Source organism: Pteropus medius, unplaced genomic scaffold, assembly GCF_902729225.1.
Source record: "Pteropus medius unplaced genomic scaffold, Ma_sr-lr_union100, whole genome shotgun sequence".
Lineage (NCBI taxonomy): Eukaryota > Metazoa > Chordata > Mammalia > Chiroptera > Pteropodidae > Pteropus > Pteropus medius.
Window position 1 is genome coordinate 9,911,010 of NW_024347791.1, and position 21,386 is coordinate 9,932,395.

General features: G+C 38.3%; 1 protein-coding gene and 1 pseudogene across 1 annotated transcript in view; both read left to right on the plus strand.

Annotated features, from left to right (window-relative positions):
- Nucleotides 1-7,247: 7,247 nt before the first annotated feature.
- Nucleotides 7,248-21,386, plus strand: part of ANKS1B (ankyrin repeat and sterile alpha motif domain containing 1B) — a 678,567-nt gene continuing 664,428 nt past the window's right edge. Inside the window, exon 1 of the mRNA XM_039878010.1 lies at nucleotides 7,248-7,795. Within this exon, the coding sequence (XP_039733944.1) occupies nucleotides 7,662-7,795 (134 nt within the window). The 5' untranslated portion in view covers nucleotides 7,248-7,661. The remainder of the gene's footprint in view (nucleotides 7,796-21,386) is intronic.
- On the plus strand, nucleotides 16,246-16,361 carry LOC120615226 (uncharacterized; annotated as a pseudogene).

Here is a 21,386-nt window from a genome sequence, read left to right on the forward strand (position 1 = left end):
TACCTAAAACATATTCCAATGACAAAACAAACAAATGAAATACTCGTTGCAGGTTGCAGGTTCTGCAAATGGTTTAGTTTGTCTTCGTTCAAAATCTTAGATCAAATTTATTTGAGTCAAGTGATACTATTTTTCTATTAGTAAATGTGATACTGTTTATTAATTGGACACACTCATAGCTACTAAAAATCATCATAAAAACTGGGCCAATAGTTTTTAGGAAAAGTAATTCAATGATAGAGAGTATTGAAGAGATCCTTACCTTTTCTTTTTCCTGCCTAGATTAGTTCCCCGCAAAAGTACTGAAAGTTTCACTTATTTCTATGTATGCATTATGTTAATAATGTATTAATTAATGTAGTATTTCTTGATATATTAATGTATTTCTTAATACTATTGCAGTATTTTTCTAATTTTACAGTTTTACTACATGCATGGGAAACACGTACACACACATTTACACACATTTTGAATTTCTGAGTCAAGCAACCAAACTTAAAAGTTTGACTCTAATTTAGAAATAAAACCTTGAATAAAATGAATTCCAATTACTGGGATGTTTAAAGTACTTAGAAGTCCCCCTGAAAAGAGAATATTTTTATGATCCTAATGAAAAATATGGTCACGTGGATATTGAAGAGAAGTAACTTCTCCTTGATAACCACTAACTCTGAAAAGCAACAAAGGAACTAACTCAAGCATTTTGAATTACTTTATTATAAGATTGTAGTTGTGTATCCCTATAGAATGTACAGTTTTCTCATTTAATCTTTACCTTCAACACCAAATGTTTTTTGGATAATGTTACCTTAGGTAACATTAAAAACAATGTATACCTCGAAAATTACTTGGTTAGATTTGACTAGCATTTTATTGAACATCTAGTAAGAATCAAATGCCTTCAGTTCTTTAAATTTGATCCTCAAAATGTCAATCCAACCTGTTGTTATGGACTGAATTGTGTCCTCCCCAAATTCATATGTGGAAATTATTAGCCTTTATTACTAACCCCAAGTACCTCAGAATGTGATTGTATTTGGAGAAAGGGTATTTAAAGAGGTAGTTAAGTTAAAATGAGCTCATTATAATGCGCCCTAACCCAACATGATGAGTCCTTGCAAGATGAGGAGATTAGGACACATGCACATAGGGAGAAGACAGCCATCTGCAAGCAAAGGACAAGGTGCTGACATGACACCTTGATCTCAGACTTCTAGCCTCCAGAACTGTGAGGAAATAACTTTCTGTTATTTAAGCCACTCAGTCTGTGCTACTTTGTGATGGTAGCTCTAGCAAACTAAAACACCTGTAAAGGTGTGTATTACACTTCTCTGTGGACACTCATGGCTTCTAGAAGTTTTCTAAGCTAAGAAGAGGTCACACCAGAATTGAAACTTAAGTCTTGTGACCACAATGCTAGTGCTTTTTCTATTGAAAAACCATAATTTATGGTATAATGTAAAGAGTGCCTTGGAAAGCATTTGGATACCAATGTAGAAGAAGGCACATACATTTAGTCAGATAATAGTAGCTACTGAGCCCAGGAAAATCTCACAATTACTCCCCTTCTGTTCTTGGCTGCAAATCCAGTCCAGCTTGGTCCCTCAATTGGCAGGCTTGGCCCTCAGCTGGGTGACAGGAAGAAGCTGGCCCATGAATATGGAAGGTGGGAGGGCTTTGAATTGTGACAAATAAATAATTAGTTGCACATGTTTCTTTGTTAGAGTAAGATAATTAAAAAGCATATGTGTGCTGAACAATTATAGTTAGAATTAACTATTCATTTTTTCATATTCAGCTTAGCTTTGTTTTCAAATTGTTTCATGTGACTAATTCCCATTCCTATTCATTGGTCCATAAAGTATACATAGACATTAAAAAAGGGACTCAGAGATAATAAATGAAAAAGCATTTCTATAACACTTTATACAATTTTGAAATTGAGAGCATTCAATAACAATAAGTCCATTAAAAACACAAACATGATTGGGAGATGGGAGTGAATAAAACAAGGTAAATCAAAGGTAAAGAAAGAGATGGCAGAAAGACATGGGGATTTAGTTCTGAGAGTATAATTTCCCACTGCCCTTCAAAGAGCAAAGTGTTGTGATTCCCAAACAGCTCTCTGCATGGAACATTCTTTCTCCGTGTCCTGCTTCTCTTTGCCATTTATCTCTCAGGTCTCAGTTTAAATATCTCCTTTGGAGACAAGTCTTCTGCTCGCCTCCAAGACTTAGGTGTCCCTGTTATTCACAGCCATAGCCCTTATGGCATCTTCTTCACAACAGTCCTCACACTTGTTAGTATTTGTTCCATGTCTCTTTTCCCAAATAGAATATGAGCTCCATGACAGCTGTGACCATATTCCCCTTGTTTGCTGCTGAATCACAAGCATCCAGCAAGCTTCCCGGCACAAAGCAGACATTCAGTAAGTGCTGAGTGAGTGAAAAGATGAGAAATTTATACTTTATTTGTGTCTTCAAAGTCAAAAGAAGTTTGTTTCTTAAGTACTTTTTGAAGGAGATACTAAGCTTCAAGATATTCCCTATGCCTGCTTTCATACAATAATAAGTGAAATAATTACAAAAAGAAATAGAGAATGGGGTACTTTTCCTTAATTTCTGGCATTTTTATCACTTTCAATTGAAGCTCATGTGGACAAGGAGTATGTTTGTTTTTAGTCATTATTCTATTACTTAGAGTAGTACCTGGCATATAGCAAGTTCAATACAGATGCAAGTTCAATAATATGGATGCACATATGTCTCATAAAACATACTGAATAAAATAAAACTGACTGTCAATAAAAATCAAGGCAAAAAATATGTAAAGAGTAATGACCAGGATGTAAAAAGATCACAAATATGTCAAACCTTAAATGTGGCTTAATTTCCTGAGAGCTAAAGTGGAAAGTGAAAATGTCAATTTCTTAGGTGTTATTAGAAAAATGAATTTTTTAGAGGAAGCAAAACTTTCCTGTAGAGTTTAATTACATTGTAAATGTGGAGTTCAATATAAATTCACTAAATAAAGTAGTGGACAAAATTTCCAAGAACATTCCTACATCCAATATGATAACAGATGTCATATGGTTGCTAATAAAAGCCGAGGACATTACAATTCAATGAAACCTTCTCCAAGGGGCAGAACTGGTCAAATGTATAGCCTATTGGTTACCTACGGTTAGAATACCTAATGCAAAGTTCCTAAATTTCCTCCTGGCAGATGCTATGTGGTCGGGGTTACCTTTCTTTCAAAATAAGATACAGGTTCAATTCTGGCTTTCCTTCTGTCTCGATAGGCCCGTCTCATGAATCACTAAGAACGGCGGTGGGTTTTTTTTCTGCTTCCTGTCCCAAGATACTTGGATCAGAACCTATCTCAGCATACCTTCCTAAGGCATCCCTGGAAACCTATCATTCTCTTTAGTCCTCTGACCCCATTTGTGAGACAGGCTTTTTTTTTTGTCTGGCTGGGTATATAAAGTCATATTTGCAGGTCTAATTTTCTCCACGGGTAGGTCTCAGAGTGCAGAGAGAGGGAGGTCCTAGTCTCATTGTCCACTTAGTTTTAGTAGGGATCTCTGCACTTAGTGGGATATTACCTGATCCAGTAATAAAGATGATACCCTAATGAGATGCTCATTTGGTTCCTTGTGTCTATTCTCAGTTAGTTAGAATCTAGAGAGGATGGGTGGTTGACGTTCCATGGCCTTCAACACTCATGGCCATAGATTCAGAAGGACAGCAAGCATCATGATATGCTTGGTGTCTGGGTTTCCTCAGGAAGATGATGAAGGGCAGAGTTTGTGACAGGTAAGCATAAGGAGACAAACTTCAATGGAATGCAGAAAGCAAGAACTTGGTCTTCTATTTATATGTCCAGTATCTTCATATTCTGTAACCTAAAGCTGTTGACTTGTTTCATACAGCCTATCATAGCCCGTTATGCAGACTAACTGCAGAGCTTGAGATGCAGAAAGTAGATATTTTCCAAACCCATTCCCTAAATTACAGGGTTATCCTATATTAGCTCAGTTGATAAATTGATACTATAAAACATCTTTTCCTCTTCCTCACTGCAAATAGACCTTGGTATATAGCTCTAAGATGGATCTGGATTCATGTTCCTGCAATTTATGTTTCCAAAGGCTTTTTCTGCATGTGTGCAAACACTTCTATACTCACTTTTTCTTTTGCTTTACTTCCCCCTTTTCTAGCCTCAACCGCTAGTCTCTTATTAATCAACTCCAAGAGAAGTGACTTGCAATATGTGTATATTGAAGTAATAATTCTCAACTTGCCAAAAAGTATACACAATTAGATCTGTGTATATCAGAATTTGGAAAAAGAGATCAGAGGTTCTGCAGGAATTATAACATCTACCTCATAGGGCAGATATATGGTTATACACATGTGTATATATATGTAAATATATATAATATGCATCATGTGTATGTAAAATGATGCATATTATGTTATTATGTACCAGGAATGATACTAGATTCTTTGTCTCATTTAATTCTAACTGGTGTGTTTGCATGTGTGTGTGAGTATAAAATACAATAAGGTATAATATAATATATATACAATGATATATATATGAAATGAGAAAAAAAGAAGCTGGTATCATTCCTGGTATATAATGTGCATTTATAAGTATTATTAATACTGTCCATTGAGAATAGCAAAGATATATTTTGACAAAAATTTCAATAAGAAAAATATTTATTTTTGTAATTAAAAACAGAATGGAAATTGATCTCAAATCTATCCCTATACTTGATTTCCAGCTTCAATTATGCATATAAGTTAATGGACTAAGACCATATTTCATAGAATAAAACCATAGGCATAGAATATTAGGACTAGAAAGGCCAGTGGAGACCATCGGACACTTCTACATTTCACGTATGTGCAAACTGAGATCTAGCCTGTCTCATTGGTGTCCAAGATTTTCTGGCTCTTTCCACTATAAACAGATGCAAAATACCTGGATGAAATCTGCACGTTTAAAAAACCTGGAGTTTATTTATTTATTTATTTTGGGTGGGGAGTGCTTCTTCAGAAATTTGGAAGAATACCTTCACTTTTGATTTACACATGAGTGCCCATGCAGCCAAGCCTTTGACCTCTTCAACAAGAAGCTATAATGTAACTAAAAAGAGAGTTAGGACTTGAAAAACTGGTTTGGTTATTATGTACCATTAGAGTGCCTGGAACTGCAGAACTGACTTTTAGAGTAATGCTTATCCCATTTGGGGTTGATTCTGATAAAATGACTCAGGAGCCTCCTGATAGTAACTCGGCCATGATTAAATGTTGCTTGTGGAAACTGGGGGTGATTTTTAGCTCTGACCAACTTGCTACTTACAGTATATTCTGGGAAAGGTGTGCTTGGCTTAGGTGGCGACATTAAGAAAGTGAAAGAAGGATTTCTTCCATTTTCAAAATGAATTCCATGGCTTGTTTCTTTAACCGGTCTGCTGGTCCCATTATGTCGGGGATCATATTATCACATATAATATCATCTTATTATTAAAACAGATTCTAAAATAAAAACAAACAAAAACCATACTAGCTCAAAATCTACTTCCTTCAGGAAACCTCCCATGAGTAACCATAATTTACACAATACTTTTAACCATTCAAATGCAATCTCAGAACACTGAATTCCAAAAATTAAAAAAAATATATATACTTGTGTTGTTCCTATTTCCAAATATCTTTTAAATTTTCTCCAGTTATTTATTTAAAATCTCTGCCTATAGTAGGCAGTCCTGGATTTGAGCTTTGGCTCACTTTCTAACTGAATGATCTTGGAATAATCAGTTTCCTCATCTGTAAAATAGAGTTAAAAATGGTACCTATCTCATGGGATTGTTATGAAGGGTTAAGATAACGTATGAAAAGCACTTAGCATAGTACCTGGTACATAGTAACTGCTCATCAAATGACAGGGATTATTGTCTGCACATTTATTTTTTCCTGGGGTAAGTAAGGTATATTGGGAAGAGCATGGGTTGTGCAGTGAGTCAGTTCTGGGGTCCAGTACTGTGTGCAGCATCTTGAGAAATATAATTAACCCTTTGTGCCACTACTACTTCATTCTCAAAACTGATATACTGTAGTAATATACACTTCACTGGGTTGTTGAGAGTAAAGTGCCTGTTATGTTCTTTTCCTCTCAATCAATTATCAGCAAGTTAACATTTATGAAGTGTATTTCAAGGGCATGGCAAAGCACAAGGTGTCACAGGAAGTTTCAAAAGAAAATAAACGCGTGTTCACCACTACAGGTAAGGAGAGCATCTAACAAAATCAAAGCAACCATGCATAGTGCATTCCTGATGATATATTCAAATTAGAGTGGGTCTCTAATCCATGCCCATTTATATTTTCCCCAGTGTGAATGCGGAGGAATTTTCAATGAGAGCCTTTTTCCTGGTATTTTTACAAGTCAGCAGATCCTCAAAGCCCAGCTGAAATGTGGGTCTGATGAAGGACCCTAGAAAAACTGGAATAGTCACAACTGTTCAGGGGCCAGTGCCACAGAAACTAGAATAAAACAAATCTCTTCTTTCTAACCAAGGGCAGATCTCAGTTGTCTCAGGTAAGCCTTAGGACGAGATGCAGGTCAGGCGGCCTGGACGCGGACAGAAGCGGTTGCAGAAGGGCCCCTACCCAGCGTCACCTGCCTCCCCATCCCCGTCATGGAGGATTTTCCACAAGCGTCGTGACCGACCCGAGGCGTGGCGCGGGCGCCGGCCCAGCAGAGGAGTCGCGACAGGCGGGAGAATTCCGGCCCTCACACGGTTAAACCTCTCCCAAGAAGCCTGGAGGAGGGAGGGTCCCCGCCCACGCAAACGGGGAGAACACCGTCCCCGGCCCCGCCCCCACCCTGCCCGGCCTCCTCCTCCCGCCCCCACTGCTCCCCGCCCCCTACAGGCCCCCCGGCCAACTCCGGACCGACCTGCGGCTTACTCCGGCCGCGCGCACACGCCCCGCGCGCCAGGCCTCGGAGCCGCCGCCGGCGGACCCGGGCGCCCGCCCGCCCGCCGGCCGCGTCCCAGCCCCTGCGCGGCCGCCGCCGCCCTCGGCACGCGCCCGCCGCGGCTCGTCCGCACCGCCCTGCCTTGGCGCGGGCCGCGGCCGGGGGAGCCGCCGCCGCCGCCTGACCGCCCAGCCGGCCGGCGCGGAAGCCGGGAGCCCCGGCCAGGGCGCGCGGGCCGCCGCCGCGGCCGTTCGCTGCGCCCCGGCTCCAGCGAGGACGGTCTCCACCGCCTCCTGCTCCGACCTTAGTCCTCACCATCCTCCGCTTGCTCCTCAAAAGCATCCCCGGTCCCCACCCGCTCACGCCCCACCCGCGGGAAGGAGGCCTCAGGAATTCAGGGGAGTGGCTGTGGGGGCGCGTCGCGGCTCCCAGCTGGGCCAGCCCCTCTTCCAAGACATGGTCTGATCCCCATTGTAAAAGCTGCGCTCCGAAGAGGAGGACAGAGTGGTCGGTGTTCCCGGATTGGGGCTGCAGGGATCTCTTCGTACTGAAGCCCTGGCATTATTGTAGGGTGGGGCGGAGACGGCCCTGGATTTTGGGGAGTGGGGGTGGGAGGGGAGAAGAACCCGGAGGGGGAAAGGACTCAGTGAGGGAGTCGGTGAGAGACTATGGGGAAGGACCAGGAGCTGCTGGAAGCTGCTCGCACTGGCAATGTGGCTCTGGTGGAGAAACTCCTGTCTGGCAGGAAAGGAGGGATCCTGGGCGGTGGATCTGGACCCCTGCCCCTGTCTAATCTGCTAAGGTAAGGATGGGCAGCAGCTCCAAGATTGCATACCTCCTTGTGCATTGTGATGGATACGTCCTCCTCCTCCTGGTTATTGCACCTGCTGGCTGCCAGCGTTTCATTCTTAAATTAGGCAGGCAAACTGTGTGTATGGAGAGGACGCTTGAGCCTCCCAGTCAGAACGATGCCTTAGATTCTTTGAGTAATTTTAAAATAGCCTTCCATCAATGCGTCAGTAGCTACTTTTCTCTGAGCTGTGGTGCAGAACTTGGACATGTACTCTTGTTGCTGGAAGAAAACCGGCGTTCCACCTGCTTCCCATCAATGTTTGTTATATATTTTCAGCCTGAAACCCAGCATTTTTTTTTTTTTGGTCTAGTTAAATGAAATTGACAGAGAAGCTATTGCGTGCATGCGATTATCCTGCAAAAGCCACAGCCTTTGGTTGCTGATACCTTCTCTTGCAGAAGGCATTTGCTCTGCTGTGCATTATGATCCCACAAAATGAAGAAAGTGAACCTTCTGATGAGATGGCATCAGTACAGGGTGTGCATAAAACTTGATGAGGCAGGTTTGGCAACCCCCAGGAGTACTTTCCGTCACCTGGGCATAGCTGAGTGAAAACTTGATTATTTTATATCTCAGGATGAAGGATTGAGATAGTGTATTTGGAATATGATAGAGGCCTTTTAACGTGAAGATGTTGCAGGTGAGACTAATATTGCTTGGAGAATCTAAGGTGACATTTTTTAAAATGTCAAGGTCTTTATTCAGCAGCTAGTACCTCAGAAATAGCAAGGTTGATTTGTATGTTTTTTAAAAAACTTAAAAGTTGAATCGATGGACAAATGAAATCAGTTGGGAGGGAGGAAGTCTGAAGAATATTTACTAGATAAAATTCAAGGATAGTTCTTTAGTTTTTAAAATCATGGCTTTTCAATTTATCTTGGATATTTCGAGAGGCATTATTCATATCTTTGCCCCAAAACATCTCTTAGGCAACCTAGCTGTACTTGTAAAAAATTTTTAAAGCCCAGGTGATTTTCTTGTTTTGAAGGACTCGTAGTGGTGTGTAGGTGTGTGTGTGTGTGCTAACGCACTACTCTTAACAAGTGTTTAATACAAACTTTTGGATGATATTGTGTTATTTACTCACTTCTCATATGTCCTAGTGGTCAGACAATGCAATTAATTACTGTCTTGGCTATTAGAGTAAATGAAAACATTTGAATTACAGTGAAATAAATTTAGTTGGAAAATAGTGATAGGATCCGAAAAAGCTCCATATGTGATCTATATTTGTTGACAGTGACATTTTATTGAAATGGCAGTTGACTTCAGAACAACGAATATTTATGGGACTTTTTTTTCACTAGGTCTTAGAAGTGATGACTCCTTTGTTAAATAACTTTCACTTTCACACACAAGTAGACAATGTGAACATACTTCAGATTGTAGCTCTAGTAATTGCCCTTAGTCACTGGTAATTTATACAGAAGCAGTATACCTGGTTACAGTTTTAAGTTGCAGATAAAATAAATATGTTTGCCAGAAGATCATGTTAGTTATAAAAATCTTGGCTAGAAACCTATATGCTGAAAGAGCTTTCTAAAAATAATCAATTCCTTTGGAATAAGACTAAAGAATTCTTTGAAAACAGGAAGAACTTCAGTTAATTTCATTGAGATAAATGATATTTTAAGAAGCCCACTTTTGTGATAGAATTTAAAGGGAAATATCTTGTAAATACTTTCTCAGTTGTACCGTTTTAAAAAAAGAATAGATGTCAAATTTTAAGAATAAAGTACCAACTACTTAATGTTGGTAGACATTAAGTAAAATATCAAAATCGTGACCCACAATGTACTTCTTGAATGAGAAGTTTTCTCTTTTGCTGGTTTTGTAAGAGAAGGCAGTAGTACAATGCACATAGAAAACAGTGAAACTAAAAGACATGTTCATTAGAGTAGTTTGAACCAAGCTGTAAATTCAAAACCAAAACCAATAAGCTTTAGACTTGGATTTGTCTAACTCATACTGAATAAACAACTAAAACAGTGTCTTTGAAGAAAATGGGCATTGAAATTGTATTCTTTGGATGATTCTTGGCATAAAATGAAATTCCTAAGAGAAGGCACATTTTATTTAGTTGCTTTATATCATAAATGATTGTCATTTATTTACAGAAAAATGTAAAATGTAGCCCCTCCCCCTTCAAACATGACACTTTGAAATTTTAAAATATTTTGAAATGAATTGTGGAATAGATTTGCCTCCCTCCCCCACTTATTACTTGTGTCGTATAATAGTAGTGTTAGATCCTGTGCTAAATGCTTACATGTATCATCTCATTCAATTCTTATATCACCTTAAGTGGTGGATCCTCATTTCAGAGATGAAGGACTAAAGAGATGGGAAGATTAAAAATTTGCCCAGGGTCATATCATTAGTAATAACAAAGATTTGAAGTTTTGTGAGTCAAATTTGCTTTACCATATCTTAGGGCTTAGTCATTGGATCTGTTTTATTCACAGAATTTTGAACTATATGGTTGAGATAGTTTAATCTGAACTTTTTTTTCTATGAATAATTTCATTTAAAAATTTTTATATTTTTCTAATTAAAAAAATTTCATGACTGCCCTTCGAGGGTTCACTAGTTAAGAACTTTTGCGAAAATACTTTTGCTTACATGTTACCTACTAAATGAGTGATGAATCACGTATGCTTGGGTGATGCTGCAATTTTCAGCGAAAGTAAGAATGACCTCGATTAAATGTAAAAATCTCCCTCAACCTCACTGTCTTCTATAAAATGGGAATAGTAATAGTACCTATCATACACGGTTTTTGTAAGTATTAAGTGAGGTGCAAATCAGTGAGTGCAAAGCACACTGGTGTTCATCATCAGTGGTGGTGTTATTTCTCATGCAGCTCTAAAGCACCAGACTCAATTTCTTTAATGACTATGGATTTGCTTCATATTCGACTGGGAGTAAATTTCTGTAGTAAGTTTTTCATTAAAATCACAAAATCTTCAAACAGAATGGGACCTCTTAATTCCAACTTCTCACCTAGAGGAATTACCTCTAACATCCTTTACCAGTTAGTTTTTCCAGCCCTGTTAAACTCTACAATGACTAGGTCCATACTATTTTTTGACATCTCTAATTATTAAAAAAATTCTATTATTGAGTTGAAATCCACCTCCCTCTAATTTCCAGCAGTTGGTACCAGTTTGGCTATATGGGTCAATATAAATAGTATAATTCATCTGTCAGGACAGTTTTTCAGGTGCGTGCATTTAGCTATGTTGTTTTCTTCTAAATCTATAATTTTTCATGGATGTACCATCATTTCATTCAACCTTTTGTCATGTGGCAATCAAGCATTAGGTGAACCGTTATTTTCATACTTTTCACTACTCACTTTTTCCTTTGCATATTCTCAAATTTTGCAACGGCTCTCAAAGTGTGGTGAGCAGAAATGAACAAAATGCACTAGATGTAATTTGACCAGTGTAGAATACACTGAGACTTGACATAGTGTTGAATTAAAAAAACAAAAACAGGTTACAAAATAGCATTTGTAGTGTGATTCTATTTTTTTTTTTTAAGAAAAAATAAGTATATGAATATTTATAATGTCCATTAAGCAGTCTGGAGTGATAAACACCAAATGTAAATGGTTTTCATCTTTGAGTGGTGGAATTGTGGGTGATGTTTATTTTCTTTTTGCTTACATTTTCCAGTATTCTACAATGAACATGTATTATGTAATGAAAACAAAATAACAACTATTTAAAACATGATACAATGAAATTATTACCTTATTATTGATCTAAGATGTTTCTTAATACAGGTCAAGATTTTCTGAGCTATGTCATGAATGGCATTAGCTCACATCGAGCACAAACTCAATTAAAAGTTCCACGTATTGTTTTTTCAATGACTTATGAAGCCATGGTTCCTGTCTGGTACTTGTAAAATGTTGATTGAACTTAAATCATTCCTATTACATTTCATCTTATTTGATTTACCCTATGTTTATAATATATCTGGATCTTTGTGGATCTTGAGTCTGTCTTCCAGAATATTCATTCCTCTCCTCAACATCATCTGTAAGTTTAATAAGCATGTTTTCTATAGCTGGAATTCAGCACACCAGGATACATCTCTTAAAGAACCTTTCTTCAGCTTAGTATAAATTTAAAAGTAGCAATCTTTATGCATGCGTTTCTCCCAACACTGAAGCCACTTAATAGAACTGTCAGCTACTTTTCAATATACCCGTTAGAATATTATGAGGTATTTTATCCACTGCCTTTCTAAATTCACGCTATATTCTGTCATGACATCTTTCGATCTACCTTTTTAGTATTAAATCTATACATTCCACCCAAATCAGTCTACTTTATTAGAGCTTGTTTCTGGTAGCGAACCACTGATGGTACCTAGTATTGATGCAAATTCCTTCTACTCCCTTGCATCTAATTCTTCTGGGTCTGGATACTGAAGCTAATTTAAGGCGGCTAAGTGTCTCTTAGGATCTCTGTTTGGAGCTTCAGTAATCTGCTAACATTATTTGTTTATCCTTTCTGGTTTGAAAATCATTCTCACTAGGGAAGGTAGAAGCCAAATAGAAGTTGGGAAGAATCAGATTCTTGTTCAATGTCATAGGACATTCTCCTGTGGTCTAAAACCATCCACAGTTTTACTGTTTCTCTGTCAGAGCTCAAGGTTGCATTAGCTGCGGTAGCTGAAGCTTAGCTGAAAGGGACATTAGCATTTTTTTCAGGACAAGTATATATCCCTCTTTTGTGTTTGTTTTCAGTTATACCCCTCACTACCCACTTTCGTTCTTGAAGAAATCTGAGCTCATCAGAACTCATCAGAATACTCAAATTGAGTTGCCCTTCTCCTTTTCCTTCTTCCATATCCCATGTGAAATTTCATTTTATTTAACATACCTTTCATGAGACCACTGCAAAACCTTTTAAAGTCTCTTTGGTACGATTACCTTTTAGTCCAAACAAAAATAATTCCCATTTAAAACGTACATTGAATTATTTCTTTTTTAGTGAGTCTAGATTAAGAATGATCTCTATTTTAATAAAGTAATAAAAGTTTGTTAATGCCTCAAATTTACTCAATTTTCTTAGTACCTCAGAGAGTCAAGTACTGCATGAAGTGCATCTAGTAAATTCTTATTGAAAATAAGGAATCCAGTTCTCAAGACCCCCACGTGAAAAAGCAGAGCAGTAAGTGGGGGAGAAATAACCTTATGGTCACCAAAGGCCATAAACCAGATAGTTTATAAATTTTTTCTTATTCAGAATTTGGTTCATGAAGTGTTTTGATGATGGGTACAAGCAGATAGGAGGCAACTTGGAAGCATTCTAATTTTCACAACTGGGCAATTGTGGTTATTTGGACTCTGATATAAGATACTTCCAGGGAAACAGCATTGGTTAAGTGGAATAAATTACAAACAGAGCAGTTAAACTGCATGAAAATGTTGTATCTATAAAAATAGTCAACTTGCAAGTGGGTTATCTATTTTAGATAGTAACGATGTTTGAAGCAGTGATTGCACCATTATGTTCAGAGAGCTGTGTCTGCCAGAGTGAACGGTGCCAGCTGCACGATGGGGAGTGAGGAGGGAGGAGAGGGAATTTGGGTACTGACCTCTTTCTCTACTAAGCAAGGTTTTCAGCTCCCTCTTCAAAATGGTGAGGTTGATGTGTAGCAGGGAATTAGGACAACCAGCCGGTGACTCCTATGCATCTTGTCTGTCCCTTACATCGCCTGCTAATACCTTGTGTGTCTCAGTAGTTTCTTACAGTTGATGGAAGCGTGGAGGAGGTCTTCAATGGCATGAATGCAGAAGCTTACAATATTCAGTAGTGCATTTACTGACTTTAGCAATTTAACCTCTCAGGTGACTGTAATCACAATTTGATTAGTTCAGTTGTATACCGAAATACTTTACTTAATTATGCATTTGAGATAATTTTGGAAAATTTTTTCAAGGAGCCTATTATAGAACATTTGTCCTAAGTATTTAACTAGAAATGGAAGCTGACTATAATTCAGATTGAGAATTAGAAGACTGATTTCAACCTACATAACCTGAAGGCATTTAACATTTAATGCATTTTAGCATATCTTTGGTTTCCATTTGAACATCTTGTAGCATAGTTCTAAATTAAAATACAATGAGTTTTGATTATTCATCATATGTTGATATGAAAGACTGTTTTATATTTGAAAAGTCAGTAATTTACACAGAAACTCATCTGTATTCCAGTTCTTATGTATGCGATGACATGGTCACGTAAACCGTATGGCAGGCAGAGAGGCACAATGCCGCTTGAAAACTCAGTGGATTTTCTTGTGTAACAGATCTAGGAACTCTTCTTAGGGTCCAGTTTTCTTCTCTTGCATCAGAAGGGCAGCAAGTGATTTCATTTTTGTTAAACCTGGGTGAGGATTGTACTTGTGTGATTTATTTAACGGGATGTCCTCATGACTGTCAGTAAAATGGAACTTCGAAACAATTGTGCTGTAGAGTTATTTGGGTTGTACTGAGTTGTGAGAGCAGCTTTATTTAAAGTGGTTAATTACTTCTAGTTGAGTGAGCTGAAACAATTGGACTACACTTGTCACCATCCTTTGATCAAATTGTATCAAATCTTGAGTGATGGATTTGGGCATAAAAGGACAACCTCAGTTCTTGCTGCCTGCTGGATGTTTCTTTTCTCCAAACCACATTGTCTTTAACCCTGCCCTAAGGAAGCCTCTTTGCCATTCTAATTACTACAAGTTCACCTTGGCTCTAGTTTTTGTGCCAAATGTCCCTCTCCCGAGGGGAAGATTTTGTGTGAAAAGAGCTGGAATGGGCTGTGTAGTGAGAAGTAGATTAAGAAAAAGGAATATTGATCCTTCAAAGTTGAGTTTACAGGGTTTGCTGTCATCATGTGTGGTTTTCTGCCTCTCTCAGTGTTAATTTCTCCTCTAATCTCATGGACTTTGTATACCGAAATACTTTACTTAATTATGCATTTGAGATAATTTTGGAAAATTTTTTCCTAACTTTTTACACCACCACCAAAAACTACTTGTGAGAGCGGATAGTTAACACATACTGTGTGGTTGATTGGTAAATGCATTTAGGAAGAGAGTGCTCTTTTAGTATTTTCATTTAAAGAGGAAACAAAACTTTAGGCCAAATAGTAAAGCTTTGGAGCTCTTGTAGTAGAGCTGATGGAGTGGATTTTGCCAGATTTGCAAGACGGGGTTGGATAAAAGTGGTCATTTATCTTTCCTCCTTATAGAGCTGGTGCTGTAGAAGGGCAAAGAGATTTGATTGGAGACTTGAGATATGTGGTGACATAGGGTTGGTTCTGGAACAGCCTTTTCTTTTTGCTACTTATTTAGTCTCTCAAACTTTTTATTGGATACCTGTTATATACCCATCTTAGATTATCAGCATGTGGCATGTCGTTTGCCTGTTTCCAGAGGTTATTCCTTTAAGGTACATATTTATTGTATGATTCCAGGTGACAAAGATTCGCGATACAAATGTATAAGAGATTTAATATCTAATGTGGTTTGAAATTAAAATTCTTTCAAATGCATTTTCTTGTTGTTTAAAAAAAGTTCATGTTGCAAGTTGACTTTAGGATCTGGATTATTCCATAAACCTTTGTTTTACTGCACAGGGCAGGCATTTGAGATTCTGACCCCTTGGTATCAATTAGCATTCTTCTACGTTAAAGTTTTCTTTCTTCCTTTTTTTTTTTTTTTTTTGGCCTTAATTACTATTTAGCTACTTCGAGTCTTTGTTTGATACCTCTGGTTACTAATTTGCATTTGAAATGTATCATATAAATATGGTAAATATAGTATCTTGTATTTTGAATATACAAAGGAAACTGATATATTTACTTACAGAATTATTCCTGTTTTGCATAGCTATTTTACTACTAATGCGGAGAGCTGGGAGTGAGTGGGAGTGTGTTTGGGGGGAGCAGCAGGAATTATGCAGAATGTTCTGTGGCATGGTAAACTCCAGCAGTGGGATATACCCCAGGACAGAGTTGTTTCTGTTTGGCTTTCTTTGGCTACTGACTAGAGTGGTGTGTCACTCTGAAGGTTGATAGAAACTTTGAAGACACATCAGAAGAGGTGAAGAATTATGAACAATGGTAAAACTATTTTCTACATGTTTTTTCACTGGTATAAATGCTGTGTGTTAGGGTGTATTTAGACCAAAACTTACTAATCAACGAACCAACTACTGTCCAACTAACCAAAGTCAATCAGGATTTTTTGGGCAACTGACATCTAAGAACAGTGATAACAAAGAATGATCACTTGGACGTGGTTTCATAGTGTAGCAGTTAGCATGTCTGCTTTACATGTAGAAGGTCCAGGATTCACACCCCAGTGGAGCCACACAGTCCATGGTCTGTGGCCATGCTGCCCTGAACAAGCCCGATGTCTGATCTTGGAAGCTAAGCAGGGTCAGGCCTGGTTAGTACTTGGATGGGAGACCACCTCGGAAGACCAGGTGCTATAGACATATATAATAATAAATAATTTTAAAAAAAAGAATGATCACTCATTATTCTAACATGTATTTTTTGAATACCTTGTGGATTCTAAAATTGAATGAGATCATCTCCAACTACACCCCAGGTACTTGTAGAATAATGGGACAGGTGTGTCAACAAAGAGTTAAAATACAGTGTGACATGTACTGTAATGGAGGTACCAAACAATGCTACAGGAAGAGGAAGAGCAAGAAGAGTGACCTTAATTCTGTCTGGGAGGAGTAGTCAAGGGAACTTCAGAGAGGAGTTGGTTCTTAAATATTGTTGGGTGAGTAGGAGTTTGCCAGGCTGACGGTTTGGGGGAACGGCATTCCATCCTATCATGGGTGGCAGAGCCTGCGTGGGGTAAGGAAGACATTCACGCAGGGTAGAGTATGGCCGTGGAGAGGAGGATTGGTTGCTTACAGCGGGATTTATTAAGTAAGTATATGGACTAACCGGGACAGAATTTAAGTTTTTCACTATTGGAAAAGAAAGTTACAAATATAGGAAGAGAGAAACTAAAATGAATCCTTGCCGTGGAGTTGTGATGGAGTTAGACGAATCATTGTCAACTCAAGGTTTTCCGTAAATATAGACAGGTATAGATGTAACTGTGTGTATTTCTGTGTGTGAACATATTGGTTTCACTAATGAGCATACCTAGTACCCAAATCTTAGCTTCTGATTACCATTTTCCGATAAAAAGAACCATGGCTTCTTAGAGAAATGGCTGATCAAGGACTGAAACAGAGAAAGATGAGTCCTGGAACATTTTCTGATGCCAAAAGCAAGAAAATAGTGAGAGAATGACTCAAAGAAGCCAGCCTGAAAGGGCTTGTACTGTCTAAGTCTGGAACAATTTAAGCATCAAAATTAATAATGAAGAATGGGATATTCAAACAGCTTAAATGTACCTCTCCACAAACTAGTTATTACAAAGGGAAAAAAAGTAATTGTACATGAAGCCTGACAGACACTATCATAAGCAAGTGATTAAAGTGAACATTCTGAGCAGTAGGACGAATCTCCTTCACAGACTCCCTCTTGCCCTTTTTCAGGCTGTGACTCCTTATCCTACAGAGAGCTACTCTTTGTATCCTGCTAGGGGGTCTCACCCCTCGCACTGGGTCACCCTTGCATGTACATGCCCTCTTTACCCTGTTTGGACTCTGATACTCCATGTCCGGGTGGGCACTTCTGCCACTGCCACATGGGGACCTTCATAACCCTACTTGGGTTGCGACCCTCTCACATCATACATCCCTCCAGGGGATGCCCTCTCTAACTTTCTGAAGCTCTGACACCCCACACTCAGCTGCCCCCAATATGGACATTCTCCTCCCCTGCCTTGGGCTCTGTCACTTCTCTGTAGGCTACTGTGGCTTCCTTCTTTCTTCTAGAGTGGATGCCTACCTGTCTCTGCCATACTTAATGGCTTTAGAGACTGAATCGTTCAGGCAGAGAAGGGAAACAAGGAGGAAAGAAAAGAGGAAAAAAGAGTGGAAGAGGAAGAGAAAGATGAGAGTAACACAATGCTCTTATTTTTATTTGATGATGATGATGATGATGGTGGTGATGATGATGATGATGATGGTGATGATGATGATGATGATGATGATGATGATGATGATGATGGTGATGATGATGATGATGATGATGATGATGATGATGGTGATACTACTCTCCAAACCAGCAATGCCTGTATTCCTTTGTTGGAAGAAAATCTGGCTATGGGCAATTAAGAATTCTAGGTAACATGGAGATTATGACCAGAGCTTGAGTACCGTGTGGCAGTTCACTATTTCTCCCTGCATTTTGGAGGAGAGATGATAATTTGATAGGCTGGTCATCACTTTGCATTTTTTCATGAGATTTTTCTTTCATTATGTTGTTGTATATATAGTAGGCCTCCAGATTGACTGAGAGACAGAAAATCTTTATATTTTTGCTCTGTTTTGCTGGAAGTCTTTATCTTAATTGTCAGTGAGTTGCCTTCTTAAAAATTTCAGTAAGTTGATGACGATGCAAAAGAAGAGTTATAAAAGCACTGAGATAGTCACTGTCATTCACCGAGGAAGCCGAGTTTGCGGAATTTGATAGAGATAAGGATTTCAGCAAGTGGGTTTTTCTTGTTATATGATAGTCCCATTATGATTTTTAAAATGTCACAAAAACACTGTCAGGAAATTGGCCAAGTATATTTGAAAGATGGCAAATCTTCACAGGTCTTATAAAAATCATTATTGGGCCAAATGAAGCAGGATGGTAAGTAATTCATACTGGTGATTTCTCAGACTTTATTACCAGGAATTCATAATTTCTAGAAACAAATTTAAGCAAAGAAACTTCCAAGATGCTCTTTGGTAAACATTTGATGTAGCTAAAAGACACTCTCCTTATTTGCAATAATTGGGAAAAGATAGTTTGGGCGTGTTGCAAAGATAATTCATTGCCATTATATTCTGTACTTTAAAAGATCATTTGGCTTTTCAGGCCAAATTTAAGGACAGATAAGCAGTGAGCAGTATTATCAGTTGCTGCTGTCCTTTTCTAGGTCTGGGAAAATAAGCTCAATGGAAAGATGATAAAATTTTTGGTTTTCCTAGCTAAGAACAGAATTAAACAACATGCTCAATGTACAAGATAGCATCGAGGGATCTAAACAGATCCTGACTCCCACTCTTTTCTTACCTTTTAAACTTTTCTTATCATCAGTAGCACCTCTAATAATGTATGACCTTTCCATAGTATTTCTTTTTGCATCTTGACATTCTATGTTTATGGACTCCTTGGGCTTCCATGGAAATGGTCCTTAAACTTTGCAGTGTGGTGTTCATTAGCAGAACGAGGGCCCACACAGAGTATTTATCCAACCTGTTCCCTGTTCACTTCAAAATCCTTTCAAAACTGTTGAATCTGAGATTGGCAGATACTATTTTCTGAGCAGTATAATCCATATGGTATTTCTCTGATGGAAAGGAGTTGAGGAAAAGAGTACAAGATCTGTGTCTAATGTGACATTCCTGGGAGATTTTGCTTGCTTGCTCTTTACAGGGAAATGGGGTTTTATAGGACTATACACATCTCATAGAATCCAGGAAAACTTGAACTGCCAGGAGTTGGAGAGACTCGGAATCAAGGCAGCAAGGATCAGGGAGACAGGATCACGCAGTGAATATTAGGGGCTGCCGGGTCGCTTGGGGCCCAACCTCATGGTTGGGTGGGAAAGAGGATAACATCTCAGAAAAAGTGCATGCGAAAAAATATTTATTACCTTGACTATTTTGTGAACTTCCCGAGAAAATAGACCCAAACCAGAAGTCTCTTTCTTCACCTTACCTTTCCCATTTGCTCTCTGTTATGTTTACCTCACAGAACAAAAATACTGTATGATCCAATCGGACACCTCATCCAAGGTGACGGTGTTAGTAGCAATGTTGTGACCGTTGGGGAGTTTCCAATAGTAAAATCACTCAAAATGAGCACCTGCCCTTCCCTTTCCCCTGGTTATTGACTGTAAACATTATCCAGACTCCTACCATTCTGTCTTTCTTTTTTTAATTATGTGTTTATTTTAGATCAGTGAGAAGCCCTTTTAGAAAGCCCTCGGTGACCCTTCTTTGACTATGGGCCATGATCTGAGAACATTGATCTCGAGCTACAAATGTATACAGGTTCAGATGAAGTCCAAGTTTTACATGTTTCTTCTCTAGTTAACATTTCTATGTTCCCTCCTCCTTTTCTCTTTGATTTCCATCCAATAGTTTAGCTGTTTTCCCTGAGCAACTCAGCTGTGTCAGCTTTCGCTGGTAAACTCTGTGGCTGGGAAACTAGAAAATGCTCTTCGACAAAAGAGGAAAAGAAAGGTTAGGAAACAAAAGAGAGTTAAGCGAAAGAGACATGGTTTTCTCAAGGTAATTTATGTGGCTATTTCAGGTAACTATCTTGGAGGCCCGACATTTGTCTCGAAAGTGTGTAAGGGCATCTTATCCTGGATAGATGGTCACAGCCCAGAAGAAAAGGGAGGGTAACGTTTGTCCCCAGGCATTTAAGGGGCTCTCTACCGAGGCTTTTAGAATTCGTAACATGGATGGATTTACACTCTTAATCTATGTCTTAGAAAAGTTATTCCCAAATATCCATAAATGTGAATCTTAAAAGAATTCTCTACATTCCACATGTATACATCACACATTTTGCTAATATTTCAAGAGTCTCCTGTTCATTTTGCAAATAAAGTGCTCATTTTGGCTGTTTTCCAGACATGACAGTTGGTGGACATGCTTCAGTAGAGAAAAGGAAATTTTCCCTGCTTATCTACTCTCTCCCGTCTGCTCAAGATCGTGTGTCTGTCAATTGTGACCTGATTTTGAAATAATTTATTAAATAGAGGGATGCATGATGTTATTTAAAATTCTGGTATGACATTGACTTTTAGTCCTTTATAATAAGCTCTTGACTATATTCCCTGAGTGAGGTTTATTGCTCCTGGGATTTTAAAAATTTCTTAACTCCTTCTGTGACTTTGGACTCTGTTCAGTGTCAAGTAGGAGTAATGTTTACTCAGGAAATTAAACATGCTGTTTTATTCAGAAGATGAAGCGTGCTGCATTTTTTTTTTTTTGCCATGAAAACAGTATTTTAGAAATAGATTATTTGTTAGTAGACTGCTTAAGAAAATTGATAAATAAATGAATATAGAATACTTATCTTTCGTAAGAGTTTGTCTTTATTAAATATGTTGACATCTTTTTTATGTTAAAATTTAATATATGTGCAATCGACAGTAATTGAACGTTTTTAATTTGTAATCTTTTCAGTCGCAGTTGAGAGAGAAATCCTAACGGATTACATTTCTTTTGAAAAGTATGTTCTTGGGCTTAAAAAATTATTGCTCTTAATAGCTATCCTAAATATATATCTCTAATTTAGTGTTCTCTCTTATACTCTAGACATGTTATTCCCAATGGCCTATTGAATGTTTTCCCCTCAACTGAGATATTAGAGTCGAA